The sequence below is a fragment of the Gymnogyps californianus genome, chromosome 11, assembly GCF_018139145.2.
Source record: "Gymnogyps californianus isolate 813 chromosome 11, ASM1813914v2, whole genome shotgun sequence".
NCBI lineage: Eukaryota > Metazoa > Chordata > Aves > Accipitriformes > Cathartidae > Gymnogyps > Gymnogyps californianus.
Genome location: NC_059481.1, coordinates 22651958 through 22671687, shown reverse-complemented (window position 1 = coordinate 22671687; position 19730 = coordinate 22651958). Strand labels below are relative to the sequence as shown.

At 38.6% G+C, this 19730-nt stretch overlaps 1 protein-coding gene across 2 annotated transcripts in view; it reads right to left on the bottom strand.

Annotated features, from left to right (window-relative positions):
* MAP2K5 (mitogen-activated protein kinase kinase 5) overlaps positions 1-19730 on the bottom strand; it is a 141044-nt gene that overhangs the window by 110816 nt on the left and 10498 nt on the right. For both annotated transcript variants that reach the window (XM_050903007.1, XM_050903008.1), the window contains exons 3-7: positions 16752-16819; positions 11855-11924; positions 8166-8206; positions 7348-7415; positions 4561-4609 (exon numbers count right to left, since the gene is read on the bottom strand). In XM_050903007.1, coding sequence (XP_050758964.1) covers positions 4561-4609; positions 7348-7415; positions 8166-8206; positions 11855-11924; positions 16752-16819 — 296 coding nt within the window. The remainder of the gene's footprint in view (positions 1-4560; positions 4610-7347; positions 7416-8165; positions 8207-11854; positions 11925-16751; positions 16820-19730) is intronic.

Here is a 19730-nt window from a genome sequence, read left to right as displayed (position 1 = left end):
TAATTTATCTACCTTTTAAGTAAAGCAAATCTTTGGAAAAAAATAGTCTTAAATTGCTATCCAATAAAAATAATTTTCCTTGAAATACACAACTAATTGCTTGCCTCAATCTTTCTGTTCACGAGGACAACTCTCCAGATATGACGATATCCTCAGATATTCAAGCAGAAGCCTGATACAAGCACTGTACATTGCAAATGCTGGAATTTGGGATCTTTCTGATACGGCTTTTATAACAGCTTATTATATTGCTGAATGAGCAATTCAAATGTAAAACTACAGTTCAACCTTCTGTACAAATAGTTGTACTGATTTTCCAGCTAAACCACCTGTTAAAAAAAAAAATCACTACAGATGTTTTTGCAATGCACATGTATACTTGAAAATAAATACTTTAATCAGAATAAATTCTGGGCTGTATTCATTTTCTATTCCAAAAAGATCTCCCCCATTGCCTGAGCATTCTAAGTAGTAAATGAGTGGGCAAATCCCATTTTTAAAAGATATTTTCCCAGGAAATATTAACTCGTTTCTAGTAACTATTTATGGGATACCAAGTTAAACATTTTACATGAGTTGGCATGGCTGCTTAAAGACTCTGTCATTTTTGTGTGTTAAAAGGCTTCAAAAAACCCCTAATGATATGTCTGGTCTGCTATCGCTGATGTGATTAAGAGATCACGTAAGCACATCTGAGAAAGCTTCGAATTAGCAATTTCAAGTACCACAAGCACCACGGTGAGAGCCACGCAGAGCTCACCATAAGCTAACTACCTGTATTAATCCAACTTCTGAAATGGCTTTTAAAATTCAGTGGGAACACGTGCTCTTCAGTTACTAAGCCACGTTTAAGCATCCCCCTTCATATGATGTCAGTGATGATAAGAGGAACTTTGCCCCTGGCTTCAACTGGAACAAGTAAGCGGTGGTAACAAGCTGAAATGCCCTAAAGAGTCAATACTCAGCATGTCTTACGAACAGAAAATGGAATATTTAATTGATTTAAAATAATATGTTTTAAGGACAGAAATGATGAACTCCAAAATTTGTGTTCTTTCCTTTCACTACCTGAATAAAAAGCATGCTTGTTTCTCACAGAAAATACTTTTCCTCTATGCTTTTCTTCCAGTGAGGTTAAAATCTCTTGAGTTCTGAGAATATTCGAAATACCTCAAAGCAGAAGTTGACTCTACATTATTACCTATTTGTAGTTAAACCTGGGCCAGATATCTTAAAAGGGTATGAAATGCCCCATTCACATACCAAGGTTTACAATGAAAATGAAGTTTTATTTTATTACTGAAAGCTATCTTGCTTATTGCATCAATCAGAAAATGCAAATAAAGAGGGGGGGGGGGAAAAAGCCCACCTCATGAGGAACAATAATTCATGAATGGGTTTTAAAATATGTAAAGAATCTATACTGGATCCCTTGCACTAAAATAATTTCTCTCAGACTGCAGTACTCATTAATTTAAAGCACACACTGTGTTTAAGGAGTTCTGCTCTTCTAAGCTGGAGGACTTTAATTCTCCAGTCTTTGAGGTAACAACAAACATCTCTTTCCTATACTCCCAGCAATGTTCTTCTAAACAAAACTCTTAAGAGAAATCAAATGAATCTACAAAGCCACGAACAGACTTGTATCTTTGCTTCTTGGGGAGAAAACAGAAGAATTTTTTGTAGTTACACAAATTATAAGCAACAAATTGAGCAGAACCAGAGACGTAAAGCGTATTCTCTTTTCTCCCGCTTTTTGCTAACTGGCAAAAGGAGAGTACTTTCTTCACACCGTTCCCTAAAAGCCAGCGATCGGAGCAGCTCCGTCCTCCGATGCCGCGCTGCTCGCGCCCGCTGCCAGCCCAGCACCATTTCTTGTCTCTATGCACAAAGAGCAACCAGAAACCCAGGGTGAAATAGGAAGACTGGGGTGGAGCAAGGATCTGCCAGCAGCCGATAGAGAGATAAAGTGTGATTTACTGGCTCAAATAAAGATGCCAAAAACATGTGGTGATTTATTTATTTTACTGGGAAAACTGGATTCTCAATCATAAAATGATAACATAATAACAATGAACTCGACAGTAAGGACTGGAATATTAAACCTGCAAAACCAAGTTTGATTGGATGCCAATATTAACAGAATTAATGAAAAAGCGAAAGAGACTTCAATTACGGATCAGCAAACAAAACATCCCTTGCTTATACCTGCTGTTTTTGAAAGAAATCAGTGTCTATCTCTTGTAAATCATTAAAAACAAAATGCTCAATTAATCCTTATTTTATATGCAGAGGCCTGACAGAGGCAAAGTCCTATAGCCACACCTTTGCTTTACGAATCGAAGCAATAATGGTTTCAGAAAGCAGTCACACTCTATGAGCAGACAATTGAAGAGATTTAGTAAATCCCACTTTATGGAGCAGAGACTAATCGGAAAACACAAGCCAGTCAAATGTTTCTTATGAACTGTTGACACTATATCAATGCTGAATCAATTGGTGGCATTTACTCTGAGTGACAGAAAAGAAATAAATATTTATATCGCATCACCTATATCAATGAACCTAGGCAGAAAGCTATTTCTAACCTGTCAATATTTGATTATCTTGAAGAATCATGTCCCCTTCTTTTAATGATTAATATGAATTCCTTATTAAACCTAAATGGAAGCTACTAGAGGAATATCATTATGAATGCCTGAAAGCATAAACTGCCAAAAAATAATAAAAAATAATAACCCAACCCATATTTAAGTAATGATAAGTGTGACTTAATTCCCCAAAAGGGGGAAAAGTTAAAGTTACAACTAGAAACCTATTTCCAGTTACAGATCTGTGACCAAATTTTGCAGAACACAATGCAGCATAACAAAAAGCATCTTCTCTCGACAGAAAGCAGTGTAACTCCTGTCAGAGCAGGGTGAATAAAATAGTATCAAAACTTATTTTGAATTTTCTTTTTTTTTTTTTTAAATGAGTTCAAGAAACATTTTTTAGTATCATAGTAAGAGTTTTGGTTCCTTTATATCTTTCTAAAATTCTACTATGCAGGAAAGAAATCTGTAACAAACTATTGCAGGGCACACAAAATACTAATTTCTATTCCTTAGAACAAATAAAATGCCAAATACAGCTTATGGACTCAATCACAAAAAGATGGCTCTTACGTTCAGTAATTCTACTGTAAAAAAAATCAGTAATATTGGAGTAATTATCAACTTCATTTTACAACTTCAGAAGCATGCTGCTGGTACGTACATAATTTTAAGTTATCCAGAAAAATATACTGTTTAGCTGTAACTTTGAAACACTAACAAATCTACCTGGTAGGAATCTGTGAATATTAAACTAAGTCTCCACGTAAGGAACGCCGACAAGCTTAAAAATACATTTCCAAGCTGTATTCAAAGGATTCAGTGCCAAACAGGCAAGGCTGCAACACTGGGCTGTTCGACTCACATTTTAGAGGGGCACTCTCATCTATTAGACCACAATGTTACAGGTGATACTGAAGGACAAGCATGAAGACCAGCCTTTATCTTCTTGACACGCTCAACTACAACTACTTGATTCATGAAATGCCAATGAGGCTTGGAGAGGTCATTGTGTGAAGGCACTGAATACGCATCGGAGATAATTAAGATTTCAGCCTTCGAAACATGGAGGGGAAGTGAACAGCAGTTAAGAAAATCAATAAGAGTCTTTTATTTGCAGTGACACAGATGTCTCAGTCAATAGAGCCTAATAGGCAAGCCTGATCGCAATGGACAGGTGCCTGCCTCCAAGGCTATCAAAGGGCTTTCACTATGACAAACGTTAAAACATATTTATGCTGCTGCTGAAGAATCCGGGATTCTTTTAAGGTAGTTTAATTTAATGGTGTATATTTAATGTCATTACGCTACTGCAAGCCTGCCCATACATTCAGCTCAAAATGGGTAAGAAATGATTGCTCCGTTTGTCCAGGACATCCACTTGTCCATCAATTGTTACATTAAACCTTTCACTTCTGAGTGCCAGAATCTGAATGCCTGGAGCAGGAAGAGAAAGTAACAAGACAGCTTTCTACAACTTTGTGGGTTTTTTTGTTTTAGTGTTCTGGGTTTTTTTAAGAAGCTACAACATAAGGTGATTCCAAATAGTACAGAGCGGTTCCTTGCAAGAACCTGCTAAATATTCAAGTATCTACTGCTCTAAAAAATACGAAGGTCATTCTAACTGAGCAGTTGACTTAGTTATTCAAAATTGATTAACTTTCTTCCCTGAAATTGTGGCAGCAGCGCAACATGTGTGAGGTACTTCAATCTATTTGGAGCTAAATCTGATTAGCACATTTTGAGAAATGGGAAGCAAATTGCTATGCCAATCAAAGTAAATCAGGACACATAACTCATTCATATCATGAAGGTTTTCATGGTCCCTCCAGTTCTGTATTAAAAGAACACATTACAACTAAATGAGCAGTAAGCATCTCTCCACCTATTTGTGGTATGCCAATCGCTGCAGTATTAGGCAGTAACGAGACGTGCATGTAGCCAAGACTCAATTCAGTGCACCTACCTGGCCATTCGCAAGTATTTTCTTCAGCTCTGCAGAAGACTTTTTTAAGCTGAAAAAACAAGAGGCAATTATTTTTAATGACTGTGCTATTTCACTCCATAAAATGAAGTGAAACCATAAGAAACAACAAGCCGTCAGGTTAAGTTCATGGTTACATATTCTAACAGATTCAACTTTAGCAATGCTGACTGATGTTCCGTATAGCTACTCCTCAAACTGCAGACAGCAGAAATGGAGAAGCAATGAACATTTAAGAAAATCAATGTATTTTTCACCTTTACAAACTAGCTTTTTTAGATACTTGACTATACTACCCTTTGAGATACAACCTATTGTTTGTCATTTCAAAGAAGAAAAAAAAAAAAGATACCCTCACACACCAGGTGTTTCAAAAAACAACAGGAAAATAAGGTTCACATCTGGTTTTCAGGTGCCTCATCTTGTTTTAAAACCCCTTAAGGCATTATCCCTCAATAATTTCTATAAATCTGCAGCAGAAGGGTGTGCCATCGATGATGCCTCAGCACCTCAACTGAGCGTAGACTGGAGGATGGTGAGCAGGTGAGTACAACTCCTGATTTAGGCACCTTGGGGACATGCCTAAATTGAGGGGGGTGAGTCCAGACTACCATGTGCATCCAACTCCAGGTCAACTTGCTGCTGCAGTCCCTGTGCTTTTTCAGGAGAAACTACTCCTGTGTCAGCAGTCTTACATTACGCAAGATGACCCGTATTATTTTTTTCTAGTAAGAGAACTTTAACAAACCACCACTATCACCTTGGTGTGTTTTGTAGGTAAAACTATTAATGGCTTCAAACTACTTCCACCCACTCGCAAAATACTGCTTCACCTCCTTTCCTGACAAACTGTGTTCCTTGTACGTTCAACACAACAAACTGCCTGGGTAGCAATATGTCTGCAAAACTTAATCTCAAAGAGACATTCTGCTCTTATTATTGAAGTTAAAGAAAAAAGTACAAAATAATATATTCTTGAAAGGCATGTGCACGTGTCTTGATCACAGATCATTATTAACAAGAACAGTGAAAACACAGATTTCCTATTTGGTGGCTTTGTTCTTTAATAGGCCTCTTGTTCCCACGACTACTTTAAAGAAAAATTAAGTTTTCCAAGGAAACATAAGTTGATCTTGTCATCTTTCATGACTAACAATTTGTGAACATGAAACAAAGAGAGACCTTCAATTACTTCAAAAACAAAACTCATAGTGCAGAAGGTTTCGGAAAAGGAATGGCAATTAACCACCAAATAAGGTGACAAGAATCTTCTAGAAGCCTCATTTTCAGTGCACTTTAAGAACAAGCTCAAAGTACGGGAAGTACTGAAAGCCAAAGCACAACAGCGACAGAAAGCAGCTTTATTTAGTTCAGTGGTATGATAGATTGGGAGGAGGACTGCAGTTCATAAAGACATTCAGATTTATTTTCTTTAAAGAGTCTTAGATAGGATCTTCTCCATTGCAATACACAGCAAATCTTCCCCAAGGGATGGGGGCAAACATCGCCAGAGGAGACTGACAGAGGGTACTGGCTTTCTTTTTTTACCTCTACAATTAGCAAAGCCACTAAAGGGAGCATCAAAACTGGTTTTAGTGGTACTTGAACGGGGCTACCCACTGTAGCACGGCTCCAGCACTGCTGCCAACCATGTGGGGTGACATCCTCCTCCTCAACGGGTAACCACATCACATCACTCCCACCACGCAAAGACAGGGTTTGTGGGACAGTCCCACCACCGCAGCGCTTCGTGGTGTGCGCCGGAACGGGTACCGACACTTCACCGGCTGAACATGCTTAGTGCAGTATGACTGTGCCTTCGATCATGTTCATCTCTGTCAATCTTTTATTTTTTTTTCCAAAATGCTCTCAGAGAGAAAAGGGAGCAGCACGCTGATGCACGGATAAATGTAATATTATATGCTTATTAGAATAATAGAATAATTTAGGTTGAAAGGGACCTCCAGAGATTTCTATTCCCACGTTTCAAATATGCTCTTGTATGAAGAAGATGGAGCCAGACTTTTCTTATTTCCTTGTAAGAATACGTAAGGGGTTTTGGGGGGCTTTTTATTTATTTGTTTTAACATCAGTATTGAGTATAATGACTTCCTGTAACAGTTCATGTAATAAAAGGGAGTTTATGCTCCAGTATTTAAAAGCAGATCTCTAGGAAAAAAGAGAACGAGTTCTCTTGCATTTTTGAGATCCTAATATGGGTTTTCAAATTAGGACTGGAATCTAAAAAGAAAGATAAGGGAGATGGACTGCAAAACTTTGCTGAAACTGCGTGAAACAGGGCACCTAAACTGTTCAGATTTTTCAAAAATCTTACCCCTCAATAATAAACCTACTGAATCAGGTCTCAAATTTTAAAATCAAAGAATCCTGGAATGAGATAAGCAACGAAGACCTAAACACACAGACCTTGCCATAGACAGTGATTATTAGATCAACTAAAACGAATTAGCTCACCCACAAACAGTATTTCAATGCTTTATAAAGGACAAAGCCATCTGAAATACCCAGCTAAGACTTATTTCTTCTGGCAGAAAATAATTCTCCTGAAGAACCAGCAGTACGAGTCTAACAAGATCCATGAATCAAGGTAATTTTGTCTTCCCCACTTCACTCCTGCGTGCCCAGTAGTCATATTGAAAAAGTTATTCAACATCGAGCTTATCATTGGTAACTACCGCACACAAGGTTCCATTTTGTTCTAATAAAAGAAAACAAAACAAAACGTATGCTCCCGTTCTTGACTCTTACCTATTGCTTGGAAGGGAATCCGAGACTGCCGAACTGCTATTATTAGCAGACCCCGCTCGCGTATTTACCTGCAGGCAGGGAAAGGATCTTTATCAGTCGGTTGTGTTCAGAGGACACTATTCTAATTAACCTGTAATTTGCCAAGAATTTCTCATTTCACTATGAAGGTTAATTAGCTTGTTGCTAGGCATGCCGATGGTTGAGGTCTCGCCTGTATGTAGGTTAGCAGGCTATACAATTCATGGACTGCAATACACTATCTTTACATCTTAAACACTTAGTTAAATAATATAGGAAAAGAGATGATATGTCCACCATTTATTCTCATTTTAAAAACTAAACAATCGTTTAATATATTCGTAGTTTTCTGCATTTCAAAATGAGTACGATTACAGAAGTAATAAGCACACCTGAATGAATCAAACCACCTAAAAGAATTTCATTGCAGTGCCTTCCACACTTAGATAAATTACTGAAATCAAATTAATACGGTGGGTTTTTTTTAAACTCTTTGAAGTAGTACCAGACATTAGTTGATAAACTGAATATTAAAATTTAGGAACCTTATTAACAGAGGTTAAAGACGAAAAGAAAGGCAATTCCATTTTTAATAAAACTGTATATACAGATATCACAGCCAACACCCAGCAGATGAATCCTTCTCCCACCCTCACCAAAAAAAAAAAAAAAAAAAAAAATTAAAAAAAAATCTGCTTGTCAGAGCTCAAGAAAGTGCAGTTTTATTTGACATTTCAATAAGTGGAACACAGCATTACAAATCCATCTAACTTTACTGAAACAATTATTGAAATTCGTACCTTCAGGCCATGTATGTTCCGTTTCCCAGGAGGCTTGCAGGCTGAAACAGTAATTGACTAAATTGTAGAACACATCAGGGCCATTTACAAATTTGCTCAAAATGAATCTTTTAAAAAGAAATGAGGGTGACACCAAAATTAGCAGAGAGAAATGATTGAAAAGTGCCTCAAAAGACCCAGAGTGGGAATTATGAACCAGGATTTTTAACTTGCAGGAGTGAGCATTTATAAATGCTAAGAGCTTTCTGACACCATGTAATATAAATTCTAATTTCTGCTTAAAACACATCAAAATCAAGAGAACTGTTGGCTTAAATTAGCAGATTCTTTTTGTAATTCAAATTAAGATCTTATGTCACTATACTTTCACATGCTGTATTTTTTCTGGCATTTAACAGAAATATTTACAAGATGTATTTTAAAGGAATCAGCTGCCACACATCATGAATTAGTCATATTGTCAAATGCAGACAGTTTGTTTTAAATGTGGAAAAAACATGTCAGGGGCAACAGCAGTGAGTCTCAAGAAACCGAATACTGGATAAATGCAATACAAAATGCCACATTTTGGACACAGATGTACAAATGTGGCATCTTATTATGACGGCTAGGTTTAACAGAGGGACATGCTGCTTGCAGAGAAAGTATTTTCCTAAAGTCTCTCAAACTATATATCGCCTTGTTCTTCCATTCGGTGGATGTGCTTTTGTCAAATGTTAAAGCCACAAAGGCTTCCAGCTACATGTTACAGACAGTTCCCATTTTAAAACTACAGTGCCCTACAAATTGTATGTTAAAGGGCCTGTCACTTTTGATTGATTGTCTGAGGAGGGATGAATTTGATTTTTCTCTTTCTCTGATGCACATGCATTTCACTTCAATTTTTGACAGCAGGAAACAGAACTATTTATTAGTCAGAAGGACACAGATGATAGTTATTAACCACATCAGTTAGGGCCAGGCCATGTGCCTTTAAATGACATTAGAAATTACCATGTGCATCTTAAAGAAGAAAAATATTATGATACTGTGGGCACTAAAAAAACTGACCAGAAAGCAATAAACTATTCTAAAACACATATAAGCATATTATATTTTTTCCAATACATTAAAATCAATGTTTTGAACAAAATATTAAAAGAATAATATTTTTTATGATACATATTTGAATGGTATATTCACCTTGCATTCCACAGATGGGATATATATAACATAGACAGGATATATATATGTATGTGTGTGTATGCATACACACTCTTGTTTATGTATATGCATACACGGAGGTTTATTTTCAGTATAAAAAAAGAACTCTGGCTCTTACTACCTACACAGCAACAATGCACTTTTTTTTAAAAACAGACAAAATATCCATTTTTTCCCCTTAAAGACCTTTAAATTATCAAATGAATACAGCACAGCCAAGGTAACACAGGATGGCATATGGACATTTACTACTGGCAGGCTTTATGGAAGACACGAGTTTTCGGAAGCTGACTGGAGACAGCAACTGGGAGGCTTCCTCAGAAGTAAGAGAGGCAGAAAGGGAAAAGGACTCAAAGGAAGATCGGGCTTGCAAAGAAAGCTCTTAAAAAGGGAGAACCTTAAATTACAGGCAGAAAAGCTGCAGGTTACTGATGGGGCTTTGAACTGCAGTACGTAGAGAGACACGGCCAAAAGGGCATGAAAGAAAAGTGCTGTGCTAACAAAATTTGGGACGTTCATTAGAGAGGCAGGACAAGACGACAGGAAAAAAACGCAGGAAAGCGCGTTTTGTTCGACACTGCAGAAGAACAGCAGCAGAACTTAGAGGCGGTCTGGGTATGAAGGGAGCGCAGAGTAGCTTTAAAGCTGTAACCTAGAAAGAATAGATGTTTTAAGAAGGTGATTTGGAAAGATGAAACAGCAACTCAGCTCTGAAGCAATTTAGAGTAAGTGGCAAGCCACCTACGAGGAAATACCCAGCAGACATGCGTGTAGTTGAGCCAATGGTGAAAATGTGGAGATAATACATGGGGATCGTATCCTCAGCAGCCTGGAGACGAATTCTGAATCTGTACAGTCAAAGAAGATGATCCTTGGACGTAAAGCAAATAGAAAAAGGAGAGAGCAGCAGGAGTAGGAATCTACTTGGCTGGTTCTTCAGGAACGACCCAAAAAGAGAATCTAAAAGAAGGTTAAGCCTGATTTGTAATCTCAAAATGTCCCTTTAAACACTCAGGCATGCCAGCTACTGAGCACCGCCTGTCACAACTTCCTTGAACTGTGTGCTTAAGGGGAAATACATCTAATTGCCTTGTATTTCCAAGAAGGGTTCCCCACCTACTAGGATCATCCACTGTATCAGTTTCTCCAAGCCACACGAAAGCCTAGCATTTTATTTCTTGCAAGTGGCGGTCAGTGCCTTTAGACAGAGCGTATGTCAGAAATTAAATGGCCTTCTACAGAAAGAGGTTCAGGAGAAAGGCCGAGACCCTCACATCTCAGCCTGGGAAGAGGCAGAAGATAGCTTCCCTCTTCATAGCTCTCCTTGCACTCGTCTCACGAGAACACGTCTTGACTGCTGATTGCCCTGGCGTCCCACAGCTCAAATATCTGGGAGTCCCCCTCTCAATCAGATCCTGCTAGCTTGAGCCGTAAAAAAAAAAAAAAAAAAAAAAAAAAAAAATCATCTCTGTATTCCCCTTGAATTCAAGTCTCTCTTCCATAGGAGCGTACTAAACTACCAGGAAAGCCAGCCTCCTTTCGAGACCTTATTAGCATGTGTTTGAGAAGGCTGTTGGTTAATTGCCCAATTCAAACTTCAGAGAGTTGTAAGTAATGGAAGTCTAGAATGTTTAATTGGGAAACTCATAGTATGATTATTTGTATAATATCAGTTAAGTGAGAAGAGTTTAATTTTTAATTATTTCAATTAATTTATTGCTGGGAGATTTACTTGGAGAATTTAAACCTTATCTGTTTCATCAATTAAGAATCAGAGATTCAAAGACTGGATAGTGAGAGCATCTGAATGAATCAGCGGAATTATGTAATGTATTAGTCTTTTTTTAACCATTATTTGAGTTCAGGAGGAGCGGTGCATTCCCAAAAACCTAACGAGCTGCCTACGGATTTTTGTTCAGGATGTAGATGACCTATTTTTTAATTGCTTCAGCCCACATAATTGATTACATCTTTCCCTGTTCAGGAGAACTATTAAAGTACTAGCGATCATTTTGATACCACTAAGTGCCCAAATCTCAAAAAAAATGTGTCACGCATAGAGCTTCTGTGACAGACACGTTCCCATTTTCAAAATGAACAATGACAGTCACATTCCCCAAGTCTGTTAGACTGATTAATGATATTAAAAGATCTTAACAAACCCCAATTTTCGTAAGCATCCAAAACTTAAGTTATTCATCTGCTTTGGTTCGAATACATGCAGAACCATCACCAATGAGTTTTTAAAATGTACATAAATATGTACTATGCAAACTGAATCTTGTTAGTCTAATTTACTCCAGTAAATTAGCTATTTTATATGCAATAAATGTAGTTTTCACTACACTTCCCACAATAATGAATTCTTCTATCCAAATTAAGAGGTAAACATCACGTTATGTGCATTTAAACCTCCCAAAAACATAACTGTTGATGAAACAGTTTACTGATATCATCATTGTTGATTAGAATTTGTTAAGCATTACCTCTTGGATATATCTGTAGAGGCTCTATTAACTGTCCATTTACTTGCTGTTCCATTACAGTGGAGTAATACTGCAAAGAGATTAAAGAAAGAGATTACTAAGTAATGTATGAATAGTAGCAAGAGCACTTATGGATTGTTTAATTCAACGTATTTATTTTTTTTTTTTTTTTAAATTGCCCTAGTACATATCAGCCTTTAGAATGCTTTCTTAACATTTGCAATGTTCACACAATAAAGCGGCACGGGAGGAACATAAGCAAGGGGCTGCCATACCCAGCACAGTACTGGCTCCGGCACAGGGATCTGTTACTGGCTCAGCTAAGCAAGTTTCAGGCCCACCTGAAACCTGGGAATGCTTCGGAAGAGTGAGCAAATGAAATGTTTACAGCAAACACAGCAGTTGCCACACCTGGAGAAGCCAGGAAAACCAGTCAAATGTAGAAACAAAGAAATGCTGTAAATATAGTCAAGAACTGTGCAATTAGGAAAACTCCAAGGGAGAAAAGAATCTGGAAAGTAGCCAAGAATTTGCAGTGATGAAGCACAGTCAGGGCAGTTGGGGCCACATCCCACATAAGCAGAGATGCCGTGCATTCCCTTAGCGTACAAATTTAATGCACAGTAGGGTATGCAAAACAGCGTTACTAGAAAGCCGCTGCAGACATACTGAGACCTTGGACTCCACAGGAACTGCTAGGAGAGATCCGGGGGGAAAGTTATTGATAACGAAAGGCTAAGAATGGACAAAAAGGGATGCAAAAGTATCTGAGAACATCAAGACTCAAGAAGACAGAAAATATGTAATGTGGTATGCGGAAGCCTGAGAAGGGGCACGAGGATGAGGAGTGGCATTAAATGAAGAAATAAACATTTGGATTAAATAAATCAAAATCTCTACTAGCCTTTTTTAATTGACCCTCACTCCTGAGGAGCAGTGAACACTCACCAGACAGGATATTTAACATTACGACCAGACAATCCTGGGGCAGGAGACAGACCCTGCTATGAGTTTACTGTCTATAACCCACACATCTCTCATCACGATGTGTTAAATATTGAAAGCACATCACAAAACACATTTCTTTTGCAATCACCAAACATCTTTGAAGCAAACACGCTGGCTGTGGGCCAGATCTTCATGGCATAAATCAGTGTAGCTCCGCTGACTTTCATGCTAATTCTCACCAGCCGAGTGTGGTCTAAGACTTCAGCATGTCACTGTTACCAGTGTTTTGTGATACTATTACTCAAACTGGCAAGAATGGATGTCAACAAAAAAAAAAATTCTAAGTCTCTATGGAATCAAACACATGTATTTCACTCACACCAATGGCTTCCCATAACGCAAGCATTTTTACTTATGCAACTTAAAGACAAAAGTTTATTAACTAACTCATGTTACAAAACATTTTTCTTTCCTCTTACAACGGGATTAAACGTGAACTATAGTAAGCAAATGTTAGATGGACAACAAAGTCAATTTATATGCTGAAGTTTTTCAGTGCTTCTGTTTTTCACATTCGTGTCAAGAAACAGGAAGAAATTTCCTTTTTGTTAAAATAGTTATGAAGAAAATTGCTGAGGGTTTAAGAATCCATCCAGCCTCATCTCCTGTGTGTACATCTAGTACGATGCCTGCTGCTAAAAGCACTTCCCTTGTTAAAATCTCACCACAAGATTTTTGAGGGGGGGCATCTCATTCGTATTAGTGTACAAACACATAAATCCACATCTTAAATAACGGCGTGACATGTGCTTTCGCTGTGCTTATACAGAGCAAAGCTATTCATTACAAAAGCACACTCTTTTGAAATGATCAAGAGGTTTTTCAGGAGTCAGGACTACCCCATAGACTTATTCTGTATCAGGGGGGTCATGAATAACATGCCAAATCCTCCCCCACGTCCCCATATCCCTTCATAAAAATGTGTCACCAGTACCTAATAGTTATGGAGCTGTGAAAGAATCTCCTGCTCCACTGGGGGCCAAAATTGCTTAAGAAAAAACAAACTTTTTAATTACCATTTTACTAGTGGCATTCTATGACCTGAAGACATATATACACACAGTATAAACATACATGACACTCTCTAGAATAATAAACTAGAATAAACATACATGAGAGTGTTTCCTACGCACACAAAAAAAAAAATAAAGGGAGAGAGAGGAAAAAACATGGCCCTCTCCATTACTCAAACAGTGATGACAAGTAAATGAAATATCAATCATGTAAGCTGTCAACCTTTTGGGACAGCAATAACTGTTAACAAGTAGTCTGGAAAAATTGTCTGAAAATGACTTGTCCTCCACACATGAGCATTTGAGGTTTCCATGGAAAATTAAGATGCCAGTGGCTATTTGGAACATTGTTCAGGTATTCTTTTTAATGGAAAATTTGCCAGTTATTGATCCAGAGCATGTACCCCTTGCTTTCAGAAAGCTGCAAGCAACTTTCCAATCAGTGGTTGTCAAAAAAATTACTGCCTTTTTATACTGATACAAGACAACAGCTAAAGTGCAAGTCCACTGCTACTCAATGTCTGTCTTTAATTAACTGCAATACACAACAGAAAAATAATTTACCATTCCACAATATTTGCATAGGCATAATACAAAGTATTTCTGCATACTCTAAAATAATTCCAGAACTGCCTGAAATCACTTACTGTCAAGTTCAGAAACCAAAGAACCTTAAGATAAGAGGTCACGCATGATTCAAAACATCTTCCCCAACTGTAGTGTCATATCTGCACGGAAGAGGTCTGTATTCTCAGGGAATTATTTTTTTGTTCTTAAACCAAAAGAAAATCCTTCACTTTGGTTTTGGAGAATACTAGCAGAACTGGAGGCAAACTGCACCATGTCAAAATTCCTATTTTAGCAGCTGTTCAATCCTCCAAATATTTGTTGCAGGCCTCAAAACACTAAAAAAATGAGTATTTCTCTTCGCCGGTATATTCTTCAAGATTACAGTAGATTCATTCCTTTTCCTGTAGGCTAAGAACATTTGTTTTCTTATAAACATACCCCAAAATGACACCTATAGTATGTTAAAGTTAAACCGTCAATGCAACACTCAAATAGAAAACTAGTTGAAAACTGAAGGGAAAATTTTCACAGAAAAAAAAGCTGCTGAAGCGGAAAGAAGTCATTTACAGACATCCCATAATTTTTAAGGGAAAGCAGAGAGTTGAGTAATCATAACTCTAATGTACTGAAACTTTAACAGTAAGCTTGGAAGCATAGCAAAAAGATGACCTTACAAAGGCATGATTAATCTTAAGACTATGCCAGGAAAATTCAAGTTTTCCAGTTTAACAGCAAAAATGGCAGACATTTTATAAGGAAAAATCAAGAAACACAACGAATTCCAGTGGGGAAGCATCACCAGTGATCTAGTTGTATGAAACAAAACAAAAAAACCCCTCAAACAAGCACAAAACCCCCTTGACTGCAGGAAGATTTTTCTTCCTTTCTTTCACACAACTGTCCTACGCTCTTTAACATCAAAATTGTAATACAATGGTTTCACCTCCTCTGGAAAGAAACCTGCACATGAGAGGGGCTTATTTAATCAATCCCTTGAGTTTCTCAGAGATCGATCACCAGCATCTGGAACCTGCACTTCTTTCACCCCAGGATTAAGTCACAGGCAATGGCTAAAGCCTCTTTGAACCGGGGTCTGCTAACAGACCTCCACTCAACGAACGTCCGCCCCAGCCGTCGCAAGGCAAGAAATAGCACAATCTCTGCAGATATCAAGAGGATCAGAATTTCACCGAGGAAGCCTTCCTGGAGCCTAGAAAACACGAGCCCCCCTCACAGAAAACATCGATCGTTTGATGTATTTACGTGCTAAGTTCACAACAGCGAAACTACATTGTTTTGCCAAACGCTAGAGAATATGTGCCCAAGAGGGATCCATTAAGCAGAGACTCAGGCAAGATGTAGGTGATCCAAGCATGTCCCTGCTCTGCTTCCTCTGCGACAGGGAACTGATGAGGAGGACGAAACTGAACCAAGTCATTAAGTCCCATCAAAACCACCTACGAACGGGACTAAACGGGGCTTGTTTCTGATACGTTCCGAGTTAAGGCATTAGCACAGGGAGAAGTGCACTTTATGAGGAACTAGCATTCCATCTGGCTTAGAGAGAAAAATACCCATTCGTTATTTTCTTGCATATCAATTTAATTTGAAAGGAAATGTTAAATGATTTTTTTTCACTTACATCTACAACATGAAAGATACATTGAAGCTATATTCAAATTATTTTGTTTCAATAAGTAACCGCATAATTTATTTCTGTAGACAGATTTTATATTTATAGGTATCTAGATAGATTTTACACACATCTATGTATATAAAGGCACACACAGACACACATATATCTCATATTAAAAAACAGAAAATACGTCTTTAAATCCTCTATGAATATTGAGCCTGCAGCTACAATGAAACTCTTCTGTTAGGAGGGGTGAAAGAGTCTCCAGATGAAAGTAGATTTTGAAAAATTTTTAGAGCCCAGGGGTTCATTTTTAATGAGCCGTTACTTTAAGTACTGCATAAAAAATACAAGAAATTGATAGTCCATTTAGCCTGCACTATACCTAATGCAAAAGTCATTAAGATGCATTATTCTTAATGTTTATGATATGATCAGTAAGTGTACAAGTCTTTTTTTTTTTCCCCAAAAGTCAAGCATGTCCATATATCTCATATGATACAGTTTTTAAACATCTACATTTAATACAGGAATATTATACTGTGAGCTTAATACAGGAATATTGTACTGTGAACACTGCAGCTTACGTTAACACTTTGATACAAGCAAAAATACACAAGCAGAAACCGAAAAACACGGAAAATATCACCATTTGTTATACTATACCTACATAAGATAGCATGGCTTTCATTTCTTCGTCGCTTCTAACAGTAATCCGATCACCATCCTCATCTTCATCTAACAAAGAAACGTATTACATTCATGAACAATGGAAGAAGGATATTTACAATTTTAATATGTAAGGTTTTTACCTGGACTTTTACAAGCAAACAAAAATATGAAGAATGTGTAAGCCGACCACACAGGTAACCAGGTACCCTGAAATAATTATGTATAATGACTCCAAACATTAATTAACAAAAATTACATCTAAAAAGAGGGCACGAACAAAGTGCTCACAACTTTGCTCTCAACAGTTCTTTTACTGCCAGAATCTCTCCAGAAGCTGAGCGCCTTACACATGCTGTAATACCCCTCGCTGAAACCCATCAAGGTATTCTTTTGACCCAGCAAACAAAGTCAAGTTTCTGAGTGTGCTTCGATCCTCCCAGATGGAGTTAAGTTTTGGCAGTTTCTTTCATCAGAATTACTAGAAATTAAAAAAAAATGAAAATTAAATCGTTTTCCTCCCACTAAAACCTTCTGGCCTTACCGGCAACCCTACCTCAACTCACCTGCCCTACGTCAAGTTCCTCCCACCCCTCTGCCCCCATCCCTGTTCCAAATGCACGGGCATCTCTGCTCCTTCATGACACAGCAATGCCGACTCAAAAACAGTAACTTACAAGCAGACACAAATCCGCAGTGTTTATCTAAAGAGATTTAGACAAAGGCAGAAGTTTGCGAACAAGCAAAACCAGTCTGTGTCTTTGTTCGTAGTGCAACTGTGGGTGAAGAGGAGGCACGAGCAGCATGACCAGGCAATCATGGCTTCGTGATGACGGCTCAGGCACAGCCACAAACGCACAGACAAGGCACTTCTGGCGTAACGAAAGAGGCTGCTGCAGAAACAGAACCAGAGGAAAGGGAGCAAGATTCGGAAAGGCTCCAGCAGAGCAAGGCATTCAGAAAGAATTATTAATATGAAGATCTGAAGGAGGAATAGACTTTCCAAAGACATATGGCGGGATTCAGCAGGTGCAGATATACCAGGGGGCTCAATCCCCGCCATTAGCACCAGCTGGTGCAACAACACGCTCCAGTGTCACAGGCGGCAGTTGCCGAGACGCCCCGTGCGGTGCCTTCACTCCGACGGGAGCAGCGTCCACCCCGTCCTCTCCTGTCCCAGTCCTTGTGAAAAGCTCGTACACTTTCACCGATGGGAGAGCTGCACCAGCCGCCAGATGAACGGAACAGACCCCTCCAAATCAGTTACAAAATGTTAATTTCTTTTTATTGCTCTAGCTTTGGGGGAGAAGGGAGGGGTTAATGATCTGTCTCCAATTTTTGCCTGCTGCAATTTAAGCATCTTCCTTAGATACTTATTAAAAAAAAAAAACCAAACCCAAAGCACATTGGGGTATAGCCCAGTTTTACCTTTGTTTTTTCCCTTTGAACAGGGAGCTCTTTGAAAATAAAATAACAATGAAACATTCAACTGATACCAAAGAATGGCTGACAAATTCACATGTCTTTTTGACCAGAAAACATCTGTCGCGGGGAATCTCAACCACGCAGGCCCACTTGAGTTGGGATATTTAAAAGGCCTGAGACACCCACCTCCTCCTGAAAGCTGATGGGGCTCAGTGCATCGGGACACGTCCACACACACGAGGACGGACAGACCAGGACAATTCTGCCCGCGCTCCAAGTTCAAGCAAGCCGGTCAGAAAGCCGTATGGTTGCAGAAGAAAAGCACTCTGCCCGAGCTAACATGTACCAGGAAACCAAGGAGCAACATACACACCGTATTTCATACACCTATTAAATACTAAAGGGTGAGAACATGGAGATGAGCGAGCGCATTTACACGGCTTTGGGACTGGAGCAGGTTTGCTCCTGACCAGCTCAGGATGTGAGCAGAGGCTGGGGCAGTCTGTCTGTCCCCAACTCTATAGATGTGCTCTAACTGATACACGTTGTTCTCTGCAATCACAGCCCCTGCGTATTACACCAGCGTAAAAAAAGTGCCATTGTGTCCCTAGATGAAAACTCACTCTTGCTCCTAGTTATGCACAAGAATCTGGGAAGAGATCTGAGTCAACAAATTAAAATTACCCAAGAAAAGGAGTTTCTTCATTTTGCCTCTGAAAACCTAGCAGGTAATTCTGAGGCTATAAGGAAAAAAGCAAAACAATGCAGAGGAGAGAGCAAAACAACAAGAGAGAAATAACAAGGAAAAAAAGTAACATAAAAACCGTAGAATTAGACTTTAAAAATGTACTGGAAGAGAGCTATGGGACATTGGAAATATGGAAGCTGGAAGAGGAACTAGGTAACACAGCTATGTCCTACAAGAGCCTTGTCCCATGGAAATTCAACTGGTGAACCGCCAGACCGCTAAAACCACTTGCTAGGGTTACCAGCCTGCAGCGAGTCATGAATGATGAAAAGATTAAGAAGAGTTAGTGAGTTGAAACTGAATGCTTCCTTGCCTGGAAACATTTTAGGCAGAAAGGAGGAGGAGTAGTTGTAAAACCGCTACCTGGCCAAAACCCAAGTCCCAGTCGCAGTGTGTAACGGAGTAAGAACGGCTGAAGAAGCAGCTGTTGGAATAGTGAACACAACGAACGCCGTGCATCAACAAGAAGGGATCAGAGTAAAATGCAGAAGAGGGGAAACCATGACAGAGAGAGACAAATAAACGGAGATAAAAGCTGTTAAGCAAGGCTGGCTTGAGGGAACAAACTGAGCTGGGACCACCAAAAAAAAAAGAAAAAAAAGCTGCACAACTCTTAGAGCCCACTTGCAAAATGTTTATTTAAAAAAAAAAAAAAACCCCAAAACCAACCAAAACCCACATTATTCATTGCAAATGATTCAGAAATTAACTCTGAAGTTCTCAGAACTGCAAAACTCGTGATGGTGGTACAAAACGAATAAATTAAAAATAGGTTGATGAAAAGGCAGAAAATGTTATCTGGCGTTA